Source organism: Eleutherodactylus coqui, unplaced genomic scaffold, assembly GCF_035609145.1.
Source record: "Eleutherodactylus coqui strain aEleCoq1 unplaced genomic scaffold, aEleCoq1.hap1 HAP1_SCAFFOLD_26, whole genome shotgun sequence".
Lineage (NCBI taxonomy): Eukaryota > Metazoa > Chordata > Amphibia > Anura > Eleutherodactylidae > Eleutherodactylus > Eleutherodactylus coqui.
Genome location: NW_027101742.1, coordinates 1,895,245 through 1,918,762, shown reverse-complemented (window position 1 = coordinate 1,918,762; position 23,518 = coordinate 1,895,245). Strand labels below are relative to the sequence as shown.

Here is a 23,518-nt window from a genome sequence, read left to right as displayed (position 1 = left end):
CGCGCTCCGGTGACTTCTTACTTACCTTGCGAAGATGGCCGCCGGGATCTTCACCCACGGTGGACCGCAGGTCTTCTCCCATGGTGCACCGTGGGCTCTGTGCGTTCCATTGCCGATTCCAGCCTCCTGATTGGCTGGAACGGCACACGTGACGGGGCGGAGCTACGAGGAGCAGCTCTCTAGCACGAGCGGCCCCATTCAGAAGGGAGAAGACCGGACTGCGCAAGCGCGTCTAATCGGGAGATTAGACGCTGAAATTAGACGGCACCATGGAGACGAGGACGCTAGCAACGGAGCAGGTAAGTGAATAACTTCTGTATGGCTCATATTTAATGCACGATGTATATTACAAAGTGCATTAATATGGCCATACAGAAGTGTATACCCCCACTTGCTTTCGTGGGACAACCCCTTTAACCCTTGAGGGGCTGCAGACATGCAATAAGCATAACACTGATTCATGCTTAAAGCAAAACAAGGACGTACAAAAGCACAATACAGACATAAATCATCCAAACACACTCTGGAACTTTCCATTCACTTCAGGCCACTACAATAGCATCGTATGCAAAAAATAAGGGTTAAAGCTATTTTGCCAAATTTCACTTCAACTGTTGCAACAGATTGCGGAGATGTAACCTGTCTGTAGCTCCTCTACCTGACTTCATCTAGTTTGCATACAGGACATACTGCTCTCTCAGGTAGGCTGGGATCAAATGCAACTAATAGGCCCCTAATCAGAGAAAATAAGTCCTAGTTTGTAGTAAAATACCTACTAGATTCGTAAGGAGCCTCTTCCCTGGGTGTCTTCAATCAGAACCTATTGCTCTCTGCTGGACCTTCTAACACATCCCCTTTTATTATATACAGTATGTACTTTCTATGACCATAGAGATAGATACTGTCTCTGTACACTAGATGGAAGCTGCACTTTATGTCAAGGTAGAATTGCTACGCACACTTGTATACTATAAATATGTGTGATAGGTAGACGGATGAGAATTTCCTACATTTCAAATAAAAAGAATAATATTAAAGATTTGTATAATATAAAAAATAAGCAATGCAATGCAAAACCTACAGTGACCAAGTAAGTTACCTCCCAACCCAACTGTGAAGTAGTGTGAGTCACGGTATCAGAGGCGTAACTGGGTTTTTTTTGGGTCCCAATGCAAATACCCAACAGAGTTCCCACCTACCATGTGCCATTGGTGTTGCTTGTGTGGTAGAGAGGCCATTCGTTGCCCTCAGAAAGGATGGTTCAGGTGCATCTGCCCACTCTGCATTCTCTATATGTGGTATACTATTAGTATAATCCATTTCAAGGCTCTCTATATTTAGTAGAAACAGTGTAGAGGGGCTACCTAGGTTTCGTGATCTAATAAGTGTAACACATGCCTTCATTTTTCATACACTTTTTTACTGCACTTTTTCCATAATCAATCACTGATGTGAACGTATTGAATTATATTTTGCACAGTAGTGTTAAGTGCATAATATTTGTACCATGTAGTACGTGTGCAAAAGACACGCATTGTAGTGAATTGTCAACAGCACTGAGCATGCAGCTTTGTCATAATAAACCTTTGTAATGTTTTGCTAAGAGACAAGTATCACACATGTTGTAGACTTTGATTGGTTGACGTTGTAGGGGTTGTTATACTATGTAACCTCTTGCAATAAAGCAGAAGAACTGCTAGAAACACTCATGTGTTGTTTCTCTGTATTCTTCCACGATATATAATTAGGCATATCTGATTGATAAGGCTAGGATTCCCTTTGAGTATCACCTAAATTAAGTAATTATTCCAACATCAATAAACATTACAGTTTGTTATAGTCTTCATTATAGTATGGCATAGCTACACTACCGAACTAGCAGAAGTCCCATTTAAACCAAATTCACTCAAAGCAGATAGTCTTGAAGTTGAAAATCAAGCCTTTAACCCCTTGAGTGGCACGCCCGGAAATTTTCCGGGACGAGCTCCACTGCTCATAGTGACATAGCCCGGAAGATTTCCGGGCTATGTATCACTACGGGAGCTGCAGAGCACAATGCCACAAGCTGTGACAGTGTGCTCTGCCTGCACAGACCCCCACAGAGCAGTGCAAGGGCTTTGAAAAACCAGCAGAAGATATTGCCGATATGTCGGCAATCTCCTGCACTGGTTTGTTTACAGGTTGCCATAGAGACCATCGGCTTGTCAGAAGCAAGCCGATGGTCTCTGTGGCAGGGAGAGCTGGTTGTTAGCTGTCAGAGGACAGCTAGGTACCAGCTCTTAAAGCAGAGATCAGAGAAAACCTCTGATCTCTGCTGTGTTAACCCTTTACATGCTGCAGTCTATGTGACTGCAGCATGTAAAGGGCTGTCACTGCAGCATGTAAAGGGCTGTCACCATCGGACACCCGGAATGTGATCAGGGGTCCTGATGGGTCCCTGTGGAAGTCCCCTAAAGGGAAAAAAAAAAATTTAAAAAAAGTAAAAAAATTATTAAAAAAATAGAAAAAACACTTGTCTCCCTTTACTTTGTAAAAAAATCAAAAATACAATCACACGTGTGGTATCCGTGTGCGTCGTAATGACCCAGAGAAGGAAGTTAATACATTATTTAACCCCTTAATGACATGGCCCCTTTTTTTCTTTTTTCCCCATTTCCTTTTTTCCTCCCCCCTGTTTAAAAAAATCACAACTTGTCCCGCAAAAAACAAGCCCTTATATGGCCGTGTCAATGGAAAAATGAAAAAGTTATGGCTCTTGAGACGAAACTGCAAAATTAGTTGAAATTCAGTGATTAGACCATTTTAAAAAACCTGCCCTGGTGGGCACGACAGGGTGGTAGGAAACCCGCCACTCAAGGGGTTAAAGGGGTTCTGCCATTAAAAAAAAAAAATTTTACTCACCTTGCCTGGCCAGGACGATCACCAGGCATGTCCCCTCCAGCCGGCATCTTTTTCTGTGGCTTGTAGAAGCAGAGCAGGAGCGGTCAAAGTGACCGCTTCCTGTTCTGCTCCGTCCGTCAGCCACTTCCGAGGGGAACGGACGGGCCGCCCACAGCAAGCACATCACAAGCAGTGCTTGCTGTGGGCGGCCCGTCCGTCCTGGCTGCATATTTCTTTTTTCAGCCGCACTTAAGCAGCGCTGCTGATTAGAGCCACCTGATTGGCTCTTCGGCACCACATGACTACACAGCGTGCACGCGCATTGCCTTCAGCAGACGTGCACTACACACTACAGTTAAGCAGACGTGCACTACACACTACACTTAAGAAGCACGGGGTTAGGTTTAGGGTTAGGTTTAGGGTTAGGGTTACCTAACCCCAACCCTAAACCTAACCCTAAACACTAACCCTAACCCTATACCTAACACTAAAACTAACCCTAAACACTAACCCTAAACCTAACCCTAAACCCTAACCCCGTGCTGCTTAAGTGTAGTGTGTAGCGCACGTCTGCTTAACTGTAGTGTGTAGTGCACACGGCTGCAGAAGGCAATCCGCGTGCACGCTGTGTAGTCCCGTGGTGCCGAAGAGCCAATCAGGCGGCTCTAATCAGCAGCGCTGCTTAAGTGCGGCTGAAAACAGTAATATGCGTCCTGGCTGAACTCCGAAATTCTGCGCGTGCGCAGTGGAGACGCGGCCCGTCCTGACTCCTGTCAGAGGGCACCTCTCCACTGCGCATGCTCGCGATCCCGGAGCAGCGCAGCTTGTGGAGGAAGAAGAGGAAGAGCAGCGCCTGCTGGGAGATGACCCCCCCCCCCATATCAACAACAACAGGAGACAAGGTAAGTATTATGTTTTTATGTTTTAGCAGCCATTAAGCCATGGGTTCCCTGGGTCCATTAGGCAGACCAGGGAACAATGGCTGCTAAAGCATAAAAACATTATTCATGTCAGAACCCCTTTAAGTAGAATAAAGGCATTCAGCATTTCCAAAAGCTTCTGGTACATTCTTCTGGGCTAATGCTGAAGTATCACATAAAGTATTTTACTTGAAGGGGTTCTCCAAGATTAGGATATTGATGACCCATTCTCATGATAGGTGATTGGTGGAGCTTTGCCGCTTGGAACCCCCACGATCACTCAAGCTCCATGGTCTCTTTTAAGGCTAGTGACGTTATCATGTTCATTTATCATGTAGCCTAAGTGCAGCTCAGTCCCATTCAAGTGAATGAGACTGAGCTACTATATAGATACTACCACTATGAAATGTACAGTGCTGTGCCTGGTGTGCAGTAAAGTGTCACAGCCTCTTTAAACAGCTGATTGGTGAGACTCCGAGATAGTGATTTGATATTGAAGACCGATCCGGAGGATTATCCTGAAGACAGGTCATCAGTATTTTAATCCTGGAAAACCCCTGTAGCAGAGCAATTTAGAAATAACTGTATAAGGCTCTGTACACATTTTCGGCAAAGGCTCTGTTGAGAGCCTCCGACACTGATCCGGTATGAAATGCCGGACAAAAAAGCTGTGCATGCAGGACTTTTTTGTCAGGTAAAAATGCAGGACAGGTGCAGGAACCGAACGGACCTCATTTTAGCCAATGGGGTCTGTTCGGCACAGTTTGCTTTTGTTATGAGACGGATCCGCTTATCCAGGAGACTTTGTTTTCCTGCTTCCATACTTGAGCAGGAAAACAGAATGCTAATGCAGATATGAACTTAGCCTAAAATATATTCATTAAAGTTACATTAGAAATGTGTGATGTAGAGCCAAGGTGACAATTGTGCCGGTACAATGTCCGACTCTGCAGTGATGACCTTAGCGCCAGGATCCAGGGTTACGGTGGTAGAGGTCCATCCTAGTGCCACTTCAGTAATGCTATGACATTATGACATTCCTTGTGTCCTTGCTGCATAATTGTACCAGCAGCTGCCAAAAGCTAGGAGGCCACAAAACAGTAGTGGATCTCTGAATACACTAAGCAGAATATGCTCTGCACAGGATGCTACATTTTAGCAAGCGTCTAGCAGTGAATAGAGATTTTGGGGATTTACCAAACACAGATGTCAGTTTGAATTATTTCTTTGAAATCATATGTAATCATTTTCTTAAAATGTCTTTCAGCGAGTGCACATTAATTGGTGTGTGGGACTATTTTCTGTCCCCTGGCATGCAGCGCTACATGCTTTTAGAGGATAATTAAAAGAGCATCTAATAAATATTTCACATTGTTGCCAGTGAGATGTTAATTGCAATAGACAACATTTATATTTAAATTATGATGTGCGAGTTTTGCACCCATTGCTGTTTCACTACCAGAATTGCTGATATCTTCTAAAGCTGACATAACTAATCTATAATCTTCCATTGTGGTTTTGCGGATAGTGATATTGCCAAAAAATGCTGAGGCTTTTAGTGCAACTGAAGCAACATTTATTGACACAGCTGCAAGATATTCCACAGTGCCGCACATAGATTACATAGATTGTAATCATCATTTATGGAGATGGAAAAGTGGGAAATAATGTACCAGTCAAAAGTTGTAGTACACCTCAATTTTTCCAGTTATTTTTGACATTAAAACAGTTCATGTCCAGCAAATAATGTAAAATGGTTGAAAAGTAAGTAAAAAACATAACATTTGAAAGTTTAACCTGAAATGCAACATAGTATGAATTTATGATTTCACGCACACGCCTTTTTTCATGGAATACATCAAGGACAGCTGCTCTGCAATACAGAAAGCATATTATGGTTTGAAATAGGATGCAAACCATTCCTAAAGGTGTCTCAACTTTTGTAGATTACTTTCAAACCCTCTGATTCTATATAATCAGTGTTGGAACAGACTGCATTACAATTCTCTGTAGAGCAGAATTTAGACAGTTTTGCTCTTCTGGATAGAACTTATTGTTATTATAATGGCAAGAAAAAGGCAATAAGAGAAGACAGACAATTCTAACACTTAGAAGTGTATGTCTGTGCCACAGAAAAATTACAAAGACAGCTAAAGTGGCAGTCAGTACAGTTTCCTATACCATCAAAAGGCACTTGGAAACTGGAGGAAACTCTGTCAGAAAGAGGTCAGACCAAAGGCCACTACAAAATCAGATGACAAGCTTTTGAGAGTCAACACTTTGCGTGATCAGCGCCCCACGGCACAAAATGTTCCAGCACGGCTTAATGCAGTAAAAAATAAACAAGTTTCCATTTCAAATGTGAAGAGAAGACTTCTATCTGCACGTCTGACATCAGCAAGAAGGCCGCTGCTAAGATTGCAAAATAGAAATATGATTTGGCTGGGCCAAGCAGCACCTCCAGTGGACTACTGAAGAGTGGAAGAAGGTCTTATGGACTGATGAAACAAAATTTGACATTTTTAGTACATTTTGCAGGGTTATTGTACATTGTCAAGTAGGTGAAAGGATGGTTGCTGACTGAGTGACACCAACTCTCAAGCATGGAGGAGGAAGTGTGATGGTCTGGGGCTCTGTAGTTGGATTCAGAGTTGGCAACTTGCCAACTCTGAATCCAGAGTGACTGATACACTGGAGAAAAAGGGCTACTACAACATTTTGATATGCCATGCAATGCCCTCTGGTGTACTCCTGATTGGTCAGGGGTTCATATTAAAGACAATAATCCAAAACATACTTCTAGATTATGTCAGAACCACTTAACAAGACAAGAAGAAGATGTAGGATTCAAAGAATGGAAAGGCCTGCAGATTCTCCAGACTTAAACCTCATTGAAATTGTTTGGGATGAACTGGACAGAGGGGTGAAAGTAAAGTAACCTACAAGTCCAGCACATTTGTGGGAACTTCTGCAACAATGCTGGGAAAAAATTTCTGAAGAATATCTGAATACAATTGTATAAAGAATGCCTCCATTGTGTAAAGCTGTTATATCAGCTACAGGGGGCGACTGTGAAGAGTCAAAAATCTAGATTTAATTTGGAGAAGCAAAGTTATTCCATTTTTATTCAACTTAACTTGTTTATTTGTTCTATGGTTTCATTTCAAAGTGCATTTGAGACATTAAACTGTGTAAATATCAATAAAAACTGGAAAAAAGTAAGGTGTTCTACAACTTTTGCCCAGTAGCGTACATTTGTTGTGCACTATTAAAATATTTTTCAAGTGCCACAATGCCCCCATAACAAGACCAGCCACAGTAATCCCATTAGTTGATCACTCTGTCTCCACTAAAGACCCAGCCACAGTGTCCATATAACATATTTAGCCTGCCACACTTCCCTCATAACAAAACCAATGCTCTGATATAGAAGGGAGCCTGCAGGTACTCATAAGGGAGGAGTAAGTCTGTGACAGATGCATAGTCCTGGACACAAAGCTTCTACCTGTCATCTATGCCTCATACCCCTTAGGATGCTTTCACAGAGCCGTATGTGGAACTACACTTGCTATTACGTAGCATAGTTGCGCATGAACAGGGTTTTCTTTCCCCTTCTCGGGCTGTTCAAACTCTGCGCTAAAGTGCAGTGTTTGAAAAAAATTGTGGTAAGCTAGGTCCTGCCTTATCTTTCCTGCACACAGTTAATACTATGGCAAGTCCAATCTTTTCTCGCCTGTACAATTAATTGGCAAGAATCCCGATAGTGAAAATGAAACCATTGAAATCAATGGTTTTGTTGTGTTTTACTATGTGGCCGTGATTATCACCACTTTCTAGAAAAAACAATTTGCAACTTTTTCTCTTTTAACGTTACTCTGAACACTTTCCCGAAAAGTGGGTGGGGCTTGTCAGAGGGGGCATGGCTGCCTGGACTATCAGATTTATATATTATTTACTCCAGAAACTAGAATAAATTACACCAGAAATGTACGCCAGGGTGAACCTGGTGTACATTCCTAAGAAGGTGCATGAAGGAGCCAGATGCGCTCAATTCATTAAAAGTCGTGTCTCTTCATATATTATGCAAATAAGGAAGATGGAACAATACTTCTGCAGCGCCACCTATTGGATGGCAGCATTCTTTCAAATCAATGCTTGACCCCTTCTACAGATCTTTAGAGCAATGATTGGGAATTGAAAATCAAGCCAGAATCTATACACAGACAGCTGTTTCGGGCTATTTGCCCCTCATCAGTGTGCAGTAGGATCCTGACTTGGCTAGTGAGAGGCCTGTGATGTGGGTTGGGAGGTGTGTCATCTCTCCTTAAGGAGAGCACTAAGAAGGAATGTATGGATTCTGGCTCTACAGGTATAAAGAAATAATAGCAAGCATTGTCTAGAACAGAGGTCCCATCCTTTTATACCTATTAAGCCCCATTCAGCTCTCAGTGATGGTTGAAAGCCACTTTCAACAAAAAAATGGGAGTTTTTAGATTACGACCACATGACAACCTTGGCTGCAACATACATTGCACAGCCTAAGATCGCACTTTGGCCCTGCAACATTGCATCCTAATGTAAATTAAGTCGCATAGCAAGACACAGGTTGCCGCAATTATGACCTTACATTTACAAGTTATCCAAAACTGATGAATTTCTTGTGGATATCGGGCCGCAACAGCTTGCGAGTCACAATGCAACCAAATTCACTTACACTAGGATACAATGTAACAGGACCATAGTACATTCTTTGGACATGTGTCACAGCCAAAGTTGCTGGGTATCCCTGACCTAATGCGGAGAAACGTGAATTTGTGAAATTGCAAAGATTTCCTGTTAAATATCGTGAAATTTGACCCTAGTATTATATCATCTGAATGGCACTTAGATTATGTCTTTAATATTGTCAATTGCCAGTACATACAGTATGGTCAGAAGTCCAGACTCTCATGCCAACCCATGTAGCAAGGGTTCATAAGCCATATGTGGTTGGGGACCACTAAGTCTAGCACAACTGTACACACAATAAGGGAAAACATGGCAGCAAGTTCCCTCAAAAATTAGACCTTCGCTTCATGGCTGTTTTTACTAGCACTATCCGCCCTTGAGCAGTTGCACCTCTTAAAAACTTGAAGGGGTTTTCCAGTGATAAGATATTGATAGCCTTCCTTAAGATATGCTGTGTTTTTGATCATCAGGTTCCAACTTATCAGCAGAATGTGGGGTGTTCAAGGTGGCCAAGGTAGTCTAGTGAGGTATATGGCCACTTCATTTTATAAATGGGCACATACAGGTTACTGTGCCTGGTACTACAGCTCAGTCTCACTCAAGTGTCAATAAATTGAAGGCATACACCTTAGCCTGTCTAATCAAGATCTCTTGTTTTTACAGCTATTCAGCTTTGTCTCCCTTCCAACTGATGTATTAGAAATTGAAGTAAAAGACAAGTTTGCAAAGAGCCGCCCAATCATCAAACGATTTTTGGGAAAGCTCTCTATGCCAGTGCAGAGGCTTTTGGAAAGACACGCCATTGGGTGAGCATTGCTTTGTAACTTAAGGAAAAGAAAACTCCTACAGCCTATGTAATTTTATACCTTATTTATATCTCCAGTGCCCTACAGAAGTTTGGAAACTCCAAAGCGCTTTTTCATCCCGTGAAATGGTGGGCAGCTGAACAGAAACCAAATGGACTCCATCATAGTCAATGGGGTCTGTTTGACGCTGTTCAGTTCAAGAGAAGGATCTTTTTGGCCAAGGGATTCCCGTTTTCTGCTCCTATAACGGAACATGAAAACTGAATCCCTGACATGGATGTGAAAACGGCCTTACTCTGTAACAAAAACAGCTTAATCTTCCAACTGACTCTTGGAATCTGGAAATAACCTAAATGTTGGGCTCCTCAAAGTAGTCACTCTTTACCAGTATGACAGCCTTGCACACTCTTAGTATGGGCCGGACCAACCTTTAAGTTTAAGTCTTAATACATTTCTATTCTTCATGGAGAACCTGCCAAAGATATTTCTGACTAGTGATTTGCAGTTTGTAACATGGGGTGTTTCCAAACTTCTGGAAGGTAATGTATATGTGTGCGATTTACAGTTTTCTACAAGTATTGAAAGGCTATGGTATCTGTAGGCCAGTTGGAGTATGGCCACATTGCTATAGTAATGCATGAGTGGTAGAAGCAACGTGGAGACATAGGAGATGCTAGGTGACATCCTGAAGGCCAATAATAGAAGAGAGGAATGGAGTGTGTAGTGTGGAATAAGCAAGTAGTGAGAGACACAGGAGTAGACTTATAAATCCGGAGGTACTGTGGAAAAGACTCTAAAGAATGCTAGTCCAAGAAGCAGAGAACAGTTAGTGTCCATAACTTGTCAGAGTACACGCCTGGGGACAATTAGTAGTAGGCAGTGCGACCAACATAGAGATCAAGCAGAGCATTGTGTAAGTGTACTCTGTAGCGGTACTGCCACTACCTCCGTCTCGAAGGGCAAAAGTTAAAAAGGCTGTTTGCTGAGTTGGGGTTCTGTTACCTACCAAATAAAATACTGTTTTAAATAGAATCTGTGTTTCCCTATTTTCTGCACATAACAACGCAATGGAATGGATGGACTATAGAGATGAGCGAGCGTACTTGTCCGAGCTTGATACTCGTTCGAGTATTAGGGTGTTCGAGATGCTCGTTACTAGAGGCGAGCACCACGCGATGTTCGGGTTACTTTCACTTTCATCTCTGAGACGTTAGCGCGCTTTTCTGGCCAATAGAAAGACAGGGAAGGCATTACAACTTTCCCCTGCGACGTTCAAGCCCTATACCACCCCCCTGCAGTGAGTGGCTGGCAAGATCAGGTGTCACCCGAGTAAATAAATCGGCCCCTCCCGCTGCTCGCCACAGATGCATTCTGACAGAGATCAGGGAAAGTGCTGCTGATGCCGGAGCTGCTATAGGGAGAGCGTTAGGAGTGATTTTAGGCTTCAAGAACCCCAACGGTCCTTCTTAGGGCCACATCTAACCGTGTGCAGTACTGTTGAGCCTGCTTTTAGCAGTGTTGCACAAATTTATTTTTTTTTGTATATCGGGCGTGCAGAGCATTGCGTCCTCAGTCTGCAGTCATTGCACAGAGTATAGGGCCAGTACTGGTGAGGCAGGGAAAGAGATATCCAGGCTATATAGGCAGTGGGCTTTTTCAAAAAAATTGGGGGAAAATACTATATTTGGGCTGCCTGTGACCGTCTTCAGTTTACTGCGTGTCTGCTGGGGGTAGTAGTCCTAATTAATACGCAGCTAAGCGTTACAGCAGGCTTGCGCAAAATTGTTTCCTGGGTCTGCTGTCTCTGTTACATCACCGCCGTCATCCCGCCAGAGGGAAACAGTATACATAATATTATACGCTGCCTACAGTATCTGTCTGCTGGGGGTAGTAGTCCTAATTAATACGCAGCTAAGCGTTACAGCAGGCTTGCGCAAAATTGTTTCCTGGGTCTGCTGTCTCCGTTACATCACCGCCATCATAATATTATACGCTGCCTACAGTATCTGTCTGCTGTATCAGCTCAGCATTTTAAAAAAATTGAAGCAAAATACTTAATGCCTACTACTGGCCTTTGGCCACTTGACTGCTTCTGCGCTGTGAATTCCACTAGCTCAGTCATACGCACCTACGTCTCACTACAGGCGTGCGCAAAATTGTTTCCTGGCTCTGCTGTGCGTTCCGTAAGGGAAGTCAGCCTCCAACCACAGGCCAATAAGCGGCACATTTAATTACAGCGTTCTGTTTCTGCACTACTGGTAATACATCATGTTGAGGGGTAGGGGTAGGCCTAGAGGACGTGGACGCGAGCGAGGACGCGGAGGCCCAAGTCAGGGTGTGGGCACAGGCCGAGCTCCTGATCCAGGTGTATCGCAGCCGACTGCTGCGGGATTAGGAGAGAGGCATGTTTCTGGCGTCCCCACATTCATCTCACAAATAATGGGTCCACGCGGTAGACCTTTATTAGAAAATGAGCAGTGTGAGCAGGTCCTGTCGTGGATGGCAGAAAGTGCATCCAGCAATCTATCGACCACCCAGAATTCTGCGCCGTCCACTGCTGCAACTCTAAATCCTCTGGCTGCTGCTCCTCCTTCCTCTCAGCCTCCTCACTCCATTACAATGACACATTCTGAGGAGCAGGCAGACTCCCAGGAACTGTTCCAGGGCCCCTGCCCAGAATGGCCAGCAATGGTTCCTCTCCCACCGGAGGAGTTTGTCGTGACCGATGCCCAACCTTTGGAAAGTTCCCGGGGGATGAGGCTGGGGACTTCCGGCAACTGTCTCAAGAGCTTTCAGTGGGTGAGGAGGACAATGACGATGAGACACAGTTGTCTATCACTCAGGTAGTAGTAATTGGAGTAAGTCCGAGGGATGAGCGCACAGAGGATTCGGAGGAAGAGCAGCAGGACGATGAGGTGACTGACCCCACCTGGTTTGCTACGCCTACTGAGGACAGGTCTTCAGAGGGCGAGGCAAGTGCAGCCGCAGGGCAGGTTGGAAGAGGCAGTGCGGTGGCCAGGGGTAGAGGCAGGGCCAGACCGAATAATCCACCAACTGTTTCCCAAAGCGCCCCCTCGCGCCATGCCACCCTGCAGAGGCCGAGGTGCTCAAAGGTCTGGCAGTTTTTCACTGAGAGTGCAGACGGCCGACGAACAGTGGTGTGTAACCTTTGTCGCGCCAAGGTCAGCTGGGGAGCCACCACCACCAGCATGCGCAGACATATGATGGCCAAGCACCCCACAAGGTGGGACGAAGGCCGTTCACCGCCTCCGGTTTGCACCGCTGCCTCTCCCCCTGTGCCCCAACCTGCCACTGAGATCCAACCCCCCTCTCAGGACACAGGCACTACCATCTCCTGGCCTGCACCCACACCCTCACCTCCGCTGTCCTCAGCCCCATCCGCCAATGTCTCTCAGCGCACCGTCCAGCCGTCGCTAGCGCAAGTGTTGGAGCGCAAGCGCAAGTACACCGCCACGCAACCGCACGCTCAAGCGTTAAACGTGCACATAGCCAAATTTATCAGGCTGGAGATGCTGCCGTATAGGGTTGTGGAAACGGAGGCTTTCAAAGGTATGATGGCAGCCGCGGCCCCGCGCTACTCAGTTCCCAGTCGCCATTACTTTTCCCGATGTGCCGTCCCAGCCCTGCACGACCACGTCTCCCGCAACATTGTACGCGCCCTCACCAACGCGGTTACTGCCAAGGTCCACTTAACAGCGGACACGTGGACAAGCACAGGCGGGCAGGGCCACTATATATCCCTGACAGCACATTGGGTGAATTTAGTGGAGGCTGGGACAGAGTCAGAGCCTGGGACCGCTCACGTCCTACCCACCCCCAGAATTGCGGGCCCCAGCTCGGTGGTGGTATCTGCGGCGGTGTATGCTTCCTCCACTAAACCACCCTCCTCCTCCTCCTCCTACACAACCTCTGTCTCGCAATCAAGATGTGTCAGCAGCAGCATGTCGCCAGCAGTCGGTGTCGCACGGCAGCACAGCGGTGGGCAAGCGTCAGCAGGCCGTGCTGAAACTACTCAGCTTAGGAGAGAAGAGGCACACAGCCCACGAACTGCTGCAGGGTCTGACAGAGCAGACCGACCGCTGGCTTGCGCCGCTGAGCCTCCAACCGGGCATGGTCGTGTGTGACAACGGCCGTAACCTGGTGGCGGCTCTGCAGCTCGTCAGCCTCACGCACGTGCCATGCCTGGCACACGTCTTTAATTTGGTGGTTCAGCGCTTTCTGAAAAGCTACCCACGCTTGTCAGACCTGCTTGGAAAGGTGCGCCGACTCTGCGCACATTTCCGCAAGTCCCACACGGACGCTGCCACCCTGCGCACCCTGCAACATCGGTTTCATCTGCCAGTGCACCGACTGCTGTGCGACGTGCCCACACGGTGGAACTCTACGCTCCACATGTTGGCCAGGCTCTATGAGCAGCGTAGAGCTATAGTGGAATACCAACTCCAACATGGGCGGCGCAGTGGGAGTCAGCCTCCTCAATTCTTTACAGAAGAGTGGGCCTGGTTGGCAGACATCTGCCAGGTCCTTGGAAACTTTGAGGAGTCTACCCAGATGGTGAGCGGCGATGCTGCAATCATTAGCGTCACCATTCCTCTGCTATGCCTCTTGAGAAGTTCCCTGCAAAGCATAAAGGCAGACGCTTTGCGCTCGGAAACAGAGGCGGGGGAAGACAGTATGTCGCTGGATAGTCAGAGCACCCTCCTGTCTATATCTCAGCACGTTGAGGAGGAGGAGGAGGGGGAGGAGGATGAGGAGGAGGGGGAAGAGACAGCTTGGCCCACTGCTGAGGGTACCCATGCTGCTTGCCTGTCATCCTTTCAGCGTGTATGGCCTGAGGAGGAGGAGGAGGATCCTGAAAGTGATCTTCCTAGTGAGGACAGCCATGTGTTGCGTACAGGTACCCTGGCACACATGGCTGACATCATGTTAGGATGCCTTTCTCGTGACCCTCGCGTTACACGCATTCTGGCCACTACAGATTACTGGGTGTACACACTGCTCGACCCACGGTATAAGGAGAACCTTTCCACTCTCATACCCGAAGAGGAAAGGGGTTCGAGAGTGATGCTATACCACAGGACCCTGGCGGACAAGCTGATGGTAAAATTCCCATCCGACAGCGCTAGTGGCAGAAGGCGCAGTTCCGAGGACCAGGTAGCAGGGGAGGCGCGGAGATCAGGCAGCATGTACAGCACAGGCAGGGGAACACTCTCTAAGGCCTTTGACAGCTTTCTGGCTCCCCAGCTAGACTGTGTCACCGCTCCCCAGTCAAGGCTGAGTCGGCGGGAGCACTGTAAAAGGTTGCTGAGGGAGTACGTAGCCGATCGCACGACCGTCCTCCGTGACGCCTCTGCCCCCTACAACTACTGGGTGTCGAAGCTGGACACGTGGCCTGAACTTGCGCTGTATGCCCTGGAGGTGCTTGCTTGTCCTGCGGCTAGCGTCTTGTCTGAGAGGGTGTTTAGTGCGGCTGGGGGAATCATCACGGATAAGCATACCCGCCTGTCAACCGACAGTGCCGACAGGCTTACACTCATAAAGATGAAGAAAGCCTGGATTTCCCCAGACTTTTCTTCTCCACCAGCGGACAGCAGCGATACCTAAACAATACGTAGGCTGCACCCGCGGATGGAAGCATCGTTCTCTATCACCATCAAAAACGGGGACCTTTTAGCTTCATCAATCTGTGTATTATATTCATCCTCCTCCTCCTGCTCCTCCTCCTGAAACCTCACGTAATCACGCCGAACGGGCAATTTTTCTTAGGCCCACAAGGCTCAGTCATATAATTTTTGTAAGCAATTTTTATATGTTTCAATGCTCATTAAGGCGTTGAAACTTGCGCCTGAACCAATTTTTATTTTAACTGGGCTGCCTCCAGGCCTAGTTACAAATTAAGCCACATTAACCAAAGCGATTAATGGGTTTCACCTGCCCTCTTGGTTGGGCATGGGCAATTTTTCTGAGGTACATTAGTACTGTTGGTACACCAATTTTTTGGGGCCCTCGCCTACAGTGTAATCCAATTAATTTTTTGCCCACCTGCATTAAAGCTGACGTTACATCAGCTGTGCTGGGCACTGCAATGGGATATATTTATGTACCGCCGGTGGCTTCCTGGCACCCACCCATGCTGTCGGTCCACACGGAGTTGTAACTGCATGTGTCCACTTCTAAAGAACCCCAGTCTGACTGGGGCATGCAGTGTGGGCCGAAGCCCACCTGCATTAAACCTGACTTTACCTCAGCTGTGATGGGCAATGCAATGGGATATATTTATGGACCGCCGGTAGCTTCCTGGCACCCACCCATGCTGTCGGTCCACACGGAGTTGTAACTGCATGTGTCCACTTCTAAAGAACCACAGTCTGACTGGGGCATGCAGTGTGGGCCGAAGCCCACCTGCATTAAACCTGACTTTACCTCAGCTGTGATGGGCAATGCAATGGGATATATTTATGTACCGCCGGTGGGTTCCAGGGAGCCACCCATGCTGTCGGTCCACACGGAGTTGTAACTGCATGTGTCCACTTCTAAAGAACCCCAGTCTGACTGGGGCATGCAGTGTGGGCCAAAGCCCACCTGCATTAAACCTGACTTTACCTCAGCTGTGATGGGCAATGCAATGGGATATATTTATTTACCACCGGTGGCTTCCTGGCACCCACCCATGCTGTCGGTCCACAGGGACTTCACAATAGGAAGTTGTACCTGCCTGTGTCTATGAATTAAAAACCCCGGTCAGGTTGGGGCATGCAGTGTGGGCCGAAGCCCACCTGCATTTAATCTCACGTTAGCTCTGCTGTCCAGGGCACTGCAATGGGATACATTTTTGTACAGCCAGTGGGTTCCAGGGAGCCACCCATGCTGTGGGTGCACACGGAATTCCCATTGCAGAGTTGTACCTGCCTGTGACTATTTATAAAAAACCACGGTCTGACTGGGGCATGCAGACACCTTGACAGAATGAATAGTGTGTGGCACATAGGTTCCCCATTGCTATGCCTACGTGTGCAGCTCCAGATGGAGGTGGCACAGGATTGCATTTCTCATTGCTACTGTACAGCATTGTGGGCTATCGCCCCGCCCCTTTTAAAGAGGGTCGCTGCCTAGCCGTGCCAACCCTCTGCAGTGTGTGCCTGCGGTTCCTCCTCATGGCAGACGCACTTATAAATAGACATGAGAGTGGTGTGGCATGAGGGCAGCTGAAGGCTGCGCAGGGACAATTTGGTGTGCGCTGTGGACACTGGGTCGTGCATGGGGGGGTTGGGCAGCATGTAACCCAGGAGAAGTGGCAGCGGAGTGTCATGCAGGCAGTGATTGTGCTTTGTTGGAGGTAGTGTGGTGCTTAGCTAAGGTATGCCTTGCTAATGAGGGCTTTTCAGAAGTAAAAATTGTTGGGAGGGGGGGGGGGGCCCACTCTTGCCGCTATTGTGGCTTAATAGTGGGACCTGGGAACTTGAGATGCAGCCCAACATGTAGCCCCTCGCCTGCCCTATCCGTTTCTGTGTCGTTCCCATCACTTTCTTGAATTGCCCCGATTTTCACAAATGGAAACCTTAGCGAGCATCGGCGATATACAAAAATGTTCGGGTCGCCCATTGACTTCAATGGGGTTCGTTACTCGAAACGAACCCTCGAGCATCGCGAAAATTTCGTCCCGAGTAACGAGCACCCGAGCATTTTGGTGCTCGCTCATCTCTAATGGACTACAATACCGGTTATTGGGTTTAGAAAAAAGACTGCTTAGGATCGACCTAATAACTATGTATAAATACATGAGGGAACAATACAGAGACCTCTCCATCATCTAGTTATACCCAGGACTGTGACTGTAAAAACGGGCGCTCTCTACGTCTGGAGGAAAGAAGATTTATATACCAACATAAAAGGGGTTCTTTACTGTAAGAGCAGTGAAACTATGGAACTCTCTGCCTGAAGACTTGACAATGGCAGATTCAATAAAAGAGTACAAGAGGGGTCTGGACGCCTTTCTTGAGTTATACAATATTATGTGTTATATCATTGATTACTTTAGAAGGGTCGGTGATCCGGGGATTATTCCAATTACCAGATTGGAGTCAGGAAGGATTTTTTTCCCCCCGTAAATAGCGAAAATTGTCTTCTACCTCTGTGGGGAATTTTGACTTCTTCTGGGTCAACATTGGCTTTAATAGGCTGAACTGGATGGACATGTGTCTTTTTTTAGGCCTAACATCCTATGTCACTGTTTTACCTGTCAGGTAGGCTTGGCTGATGCTCAGTGATATTGCAACTGATTAACTCACTCTTGCTGGTAAAGTTGTTTTAGCTTTATATTCTCGTATAAAATCACTTATAGATTGCTTCAATACCTACAATAGTACTGTAGTTCAGCCAGTCATCCCTCTTGTAAATGACTTGAATGCATTTAAAGCCTATTCTACTTGACCTCTGGCTATTTAGGTTTTTGTATTATAGGAATGATGGGCCTATTTCCTCATTCGGCAAACGGCTCATATTGTTTCAAGTATTGTTCATAGTTCCAAATGCAGTTTCTGAATATAAGTTGCAATCATCATGATTAGGCCTTAGTCAGATGGGCGTTTTTTCGCGCGATTTGCGGATCGCATGACGGATGCGCATCCGCAAATCGCGTGACCGGTGCCCGAAAATCACCCGAAAATCTGCTCCTAGCCGCGTTTCATTAGAAACGGGCCGGAGCTGTCCAGCGCATTGCATTCAATGGAGCGGCAATACAGCCCGCTCCATTGAAAGCAATGCGCTGCGGGCGAGTGTGGGATGAATTGTCGGGAAGGGCTTAAATATATAAGCCCTTCCCTGCAATTCATCCAGAAAAGTGTTAAAATAAAGAATATATACTACCATTCAAAAGTTTGGGGTCACATTGAAATGTCCTTATTTTTGAAGGAAAAGCACTGTACTTTTCAATGAAGATAACTTTAAACTAGTCCTAACTTTAAACAAATGCACTCTATACATTGCTAATGTGGTAAATGACTATTCTAGCTGCAAATGCCTGGTTTTTTGTGCAAAATCTACAAAGGTGAATAGAGGCCCATTTCCAGCAACTATCACTCCAGTGTTCTAATGGTACAATGTGTTTGCTCATTGGCTCAGAAGGCTAATTGATGATTAGAAAACCCTTGTGCAATCATGTTCACACATCTGAAAACAGTCTAGCTCGTTACAGAAGCTACAAAACTGACCTTCCTGTGAGCAGATTGAGTTTCTGGAGCATCACATTTGTGGGGTCAATTAAACGCTCAAAATGGCCAGAAAAAGAGAACTTTCATCTGAAACTCGACAGTCTATTCTTGTTCTTAGAAATGAAGGCAATTCCATGCGAGAAATTGCTAAGAAATTGAAGATTTCCTACAACGGTGTGTACTACTCCCTTCAGAGGACAGCACAAACAGGCTCTAACCAGAGTAGAAAAAGAAGTGGGAGGCCGCGTTGCACAACTAAGCAAGAAGATAAGCACATTAGAGTCTCTAGTTTGAGAAACAGACGCCTCACAGGTACCCAACTGGCATCTTCATTAAATAGTACCCGCAAAACACCAGTGTCAACATCTACAGTGAAGAGGCGGCTGCGGGATTTTGGGCTTCAGGGCAGAGTGGAAAAGAAAAAGCCATATCTGAGACTGGCCAATAAAAGAAAAAGATTAAGATGGGCAAAAGAACACAGACATTGGACAGAGGAAGACTGGAAAAAAGTGTTGTGGACGGATGAATCCAAGTTTGAGGTGTTTGGATCACAAAGAAGAACGTTTGTGAGACGCAGAACAAATGAAAAGATGCTGGAAGAATGCCTGACGCCATCTGTGAAGCATGGTGGAGGTAATGTGATGGTCTGGGGTTGCTTTGGTGCTGGTAAGGTGGGAGATTTGTACAGGGTAAAAGGGATTCTGAATAAGGAAGGCTATCACTCCATTTTGCAACGCCATGCCATACCCAGTGGACAGCGCTTGATTGGAACCAATTTCATCCTACAACAGGACAATGACCCTAAACACACCTCCAAATTGTGCAAGAACTATTTACAGCAGAAGCAGGCAGCTGGTATTCTATCGGTAATGGAGTGGCCAGCGCAGTCACCAGATCTGAACCCCATTGAGCTGTTGTGGGAGCAGCTTGACCGTATGGTACGCCAGAAGTGCCCATCCAACCAATCCAACTTGTGGGAGATGCTTCTAGAAGCGTGGGGTGCAATTTCACAAGCTTACCTCAACAAATTAACAGCTAGAATGTCAAAGGTGTGCAATGCTGTAATTGCTGCAAAAGGAGGATTCTTTGACGAAAGCAAAGTTTGATGTAAAAACAATGTTATTTCAAATACAAATCATTATTTCTAACCTTGTCAATGTCTTGACTCTATTTTCTATTCATTTCACAACGAATGGTGGTGAATAAGTGTGACTTTTCATGGAAAACACAAAATTGTTTGGGTGACCCCAAACTTTTGAACGGTAGTGTATATATACTTACCTGCTCCCGGCAGCTGGAGTTCCGCGCGGCCGGCCTGCAGTGGGTGTGAAGGGGGTGTGAGTCAGACCTGCCCCCTGATTGGCTCAGCGCTGAGCCAATCTGTTACAGCTGTGGCAGAGAATAATGATTTGTCTTCTATATGTTCTCAATGGGGTCGGCGCTGCTGCCGCCGGCCCCATTGAGCGCATATAGAGAAGAGAACAGGAATCGCAGATCGCAGATAGGTGCGATCTGCGATTTCTGTTCTATAATTTATCGGACGAGCGCATAAAAAGCGCTCATGTGTCCGATACCATTGCAAAGCAATGGTTTTATAAAATCGCCGGACGCATGCGCATGCGCAAATCGCGGCAAAAAATGCCCGTCTGACTAAGGCCTAAATTGGTAATAACAGAAAAAATATAAAACAGAGCTAGACGTGTTCCAACTGATAGAACTGATTTCCATTGCTGAGATTCAATAGTTTTATTATAATAGACATAAATGAATGTAAAAAGGGTTTTCTGGGTTCTTCATTTGATGGCCTACTCTCAGGATAAATTACCCATGTTTGATGGATAGTTTGGTCAGCACGACTAAGGGGTTGCTTCCGTTGTTTTTCCTGACACAGTGACGTTCATACAAGTGTGGTTGTGCCTGGTACTGCAGCTTAGCCCGTTGCAGGACTGTTCTCTTGAATGAGCTGAGACACAACGTTAGGCACTGGCACATTTGTCTGCACATCGTTGTGCCTGGATAAACAATAAGGGAAATTATCAGACATTTTTTTGCTAACTGATACGCACTAATCCTCTAATGTTACAATCTTCGACCGTCTCACATTTTCTGCCTAGGGATCGTGTTGTCAGCTACACCCTGAGCCGTCGGCTGCCTACAGATCATGTTAGTGGACAACTACAGTTCCGATTTGAAATAACATCATCTATTCACCCGGGTATAGTATCTCTACTTCTGTCAGCATGCATTTTCACATTTGCTTTGTCTTATATGGAAATAAGTACTATGGAGGGAGTTTATTAAACCACCTGTGCTGCTTTTGTGACATTAAAAAGTCTCATGTTATTTTGCGTGTCACCTTTTGCACAATTAATTGTGACTTTCGTGACACTTTTGCAAAGTAGCAAGATATGTGGCTGAAGTTATCCTGGGAGAACATGGCCTCCTGCAGGCCAACAGATTTACTATTGCTTACGCCAGAAATTGATGCAAATCTAGCAGCTGCAGAGTTCAATTTCTGATGTAAGGACAGCCAAATTTATTTAGACACTTGCACCTCTTTATGGGTTATTCTGACCTCAGCAACTTATTCCCTATACACAGAGGTCTGACCAGTAGGCCCCCACCAATCTAGATATTTCAGCTCTGGGACTTCAAGTTCTGGCATTGAAGACCTTGTATACACGCCTCCATTCAGTGATAGTCAAGTTCAAGCGCTCAGCTTTCTTTCATGTTCCCATTGAAGTGAATGGAGGGGAGGTGCACATGTGCAGCCTCTGCTGCTAGAACTTTGGGGCTCTCTGGAACTCAAATCTCGGGATTGGTGGAAGTCCATGCAATCAGATTCCCTTCTAGCAGCATGTTATCCCCCATCTTGTAAATAGCAGGTATCTTGTTAAGGTTGGTATAACCCTTTAATGAATTTGGCATATTTTATTCCAACAAAGTATGGATTAAGAGTGGCATATCAAACCCCAGTCTGAATAAGTCTTACCCTATATGCATTGTATATTAAAGGGATATTCTGGGCTTTTAAAAGTGATGACCTATCCTCTGGATAATTGTACTTTTGCCTGATGCAACAGTGTTTTTTTATTTTATAACAATGCGCACAGCTAATTACTTGTGTCATATAACAGGTTTGCATATTAGTATATTTGTTGTAGACAAAGGAAGAAATTGTTCGGACATGACTACTCATTTCCATAGCCGGTATGGAACGATGGCAACCAGAATAAAAAAAGATATTGATTTCAGTCTTGGTTACATTAAAAGAAAAACGGACAAACACAGCCCCTCTATGAGCAACCTCTTAAACTTTATTAATTGTGTGCTGAATTCAACCTATCCAGCAATACTGTAGAGTTTCTTTCTTCGTATGGGTTGTTTACTGAATGTATCATTTCTTTTTTCAGATGATGAGGATGTCTCTATCTCTACAGACCCCGATCCGGTGCTTAATGAAAGTCCATTGCATCACCCAGTTGAAGTCCTCTCTAATGAGCCCCAGAGAAGAACTTCAGTAGCCACTGAAATCCCAACATCGGAGTTGCCAAATGGCTGCATTTCTAGAACCACATATGATAAACACTCAGCAATAGACAGTAGATCAATAAGTCAAAACAGTTTACATAAGACAACAATAATAATTACTGGTCATGAGTCTTTTTTGGTCAGTACATCAGAACATTTTGAAAGTTGCCCAGCAGATGTCCATTTACCAGTAACAGTTCCAGATTCCGAGCTAGAGATGGCTGTTCCTTCTGAAGATGAAACCAAAGAAGGGAGTAATGTGGATTCTAGCGCTACCACTGAAGGAGTTTGCCCAGACATTATAACCGTTGAAGAGGCAAGTTTGCCGATGGAAACAGACAAAGAGCAAGACAAAAATGTCGATGAACCAGAAGAATTAAATCAGCAAGAGAATAACGAACCCAAACTTAGAAACACAGTAAAGAGAAAAAATAGGCCTTGCTCTCTGCCGGTGTCTGAGTTAGAAACAGTTATAGCATCGGCTTGTGGAGAGCCTGAAACACCCCGCACACACTACATTAGGATCCACAACTTACTACACAGTTTGCCATCAGCTCAGTTGGATGGAGAAGAGGAAGAAGAGCAGAACAGTGCAGATATTGATGAAGAATCAACAGTGAAGGAGATGTCTGAGAAGGACATTGTGAGTGAAACTGAAACCTTGGCGGCTGATCCTTCTCTTGAAAATGTAGCAGATGGAGTCGATGACCTAGAAATCAGTAGAAGTACGTTGCCCCATGATAGCTCCAGTGATCACCCACCTGTTTGTAACCATCTATGTGTGGATGGAGAGCACCCTAGGACTGAAAGTGAGAGTGACTCTAGTTCCAGGGTTCATGGGGATCATGACTGTGACACATGTGACACCTCATGCTATAGCACTTCCTGTTATAGCACCTCATGCTACAGTACCTCTTGTTATAGTCCTTCCTGTTATGATAGCCACAATCGATTTTCCAGCCACACTCGCTTCTCTTCCGTGGACAGTGCCAGAATTTCAGAAAGTACTGTCTTCTCCTCTCAAGATGACGAGGAGGAGGAAAACAGCGCATTTGAATCCATGCCTGATTCGAATCAAAGCCCAGAGCCAGACAGGGACCATGGCGATGGGTCAATCCAATGGTCTGATGATATCTCTAGTCAAAGCATTAATTCAGAAAGGACTCCTGATGTCCCAGAATCTCCAGTTGCAGGGCCAAGCACTAGGAGAGAAGGTTAGATTGAAGCTTTTTCAATGGATACTTCTAAAAATGGAGTGTTACACATTGTATTTCATTTTAAATATTTACTATTATTTTACTGTATACCTTAATAATGTGATATTTAGTGTGCATATGGTATCTATACACTTATCTCCTAAAATTGATCTGTAAAGGGGGATCTCAACCCTAAAATCTTTCCCGTTTTTGCAAATGTAAATGGT

General features: G+C 45.6%; 1 protein-coding gene across 2 annotated transcripts in view; it reads left to right on the top strand.

Annotated features, from left to right (window-relative positions):
* Window positions 1-23,518, top strand: part of LOC136590990 (E3 ubiquitin-protein ligase HECW1-like) — a 186,977-nt gene that overhangs the window by 81,401 nt on the left and 82,058 nt on the right. The window contains exons 6-8 of one of the 2 annotated variants that reach the window (XM_066588455.1): window positions 9,192-9,334; window positions 20,679-20,779; window positions 21,978-23,309. In XM_066588455.1, the coding sequence (XP_066444552.1) occupies window positions 9,192-9,334; window positions 20,679-20,779; window positions 21,978-23,309 (1,576 nt within the window). The remainder of the gene's footprint in view (window positions 1-9,191; window positions 9,335-20,678; window positions 20,780-21,977; window positions 23,310-23,518) is intronic. The other variant, XM_066588456.1, reaches the window with a different exon arrangement.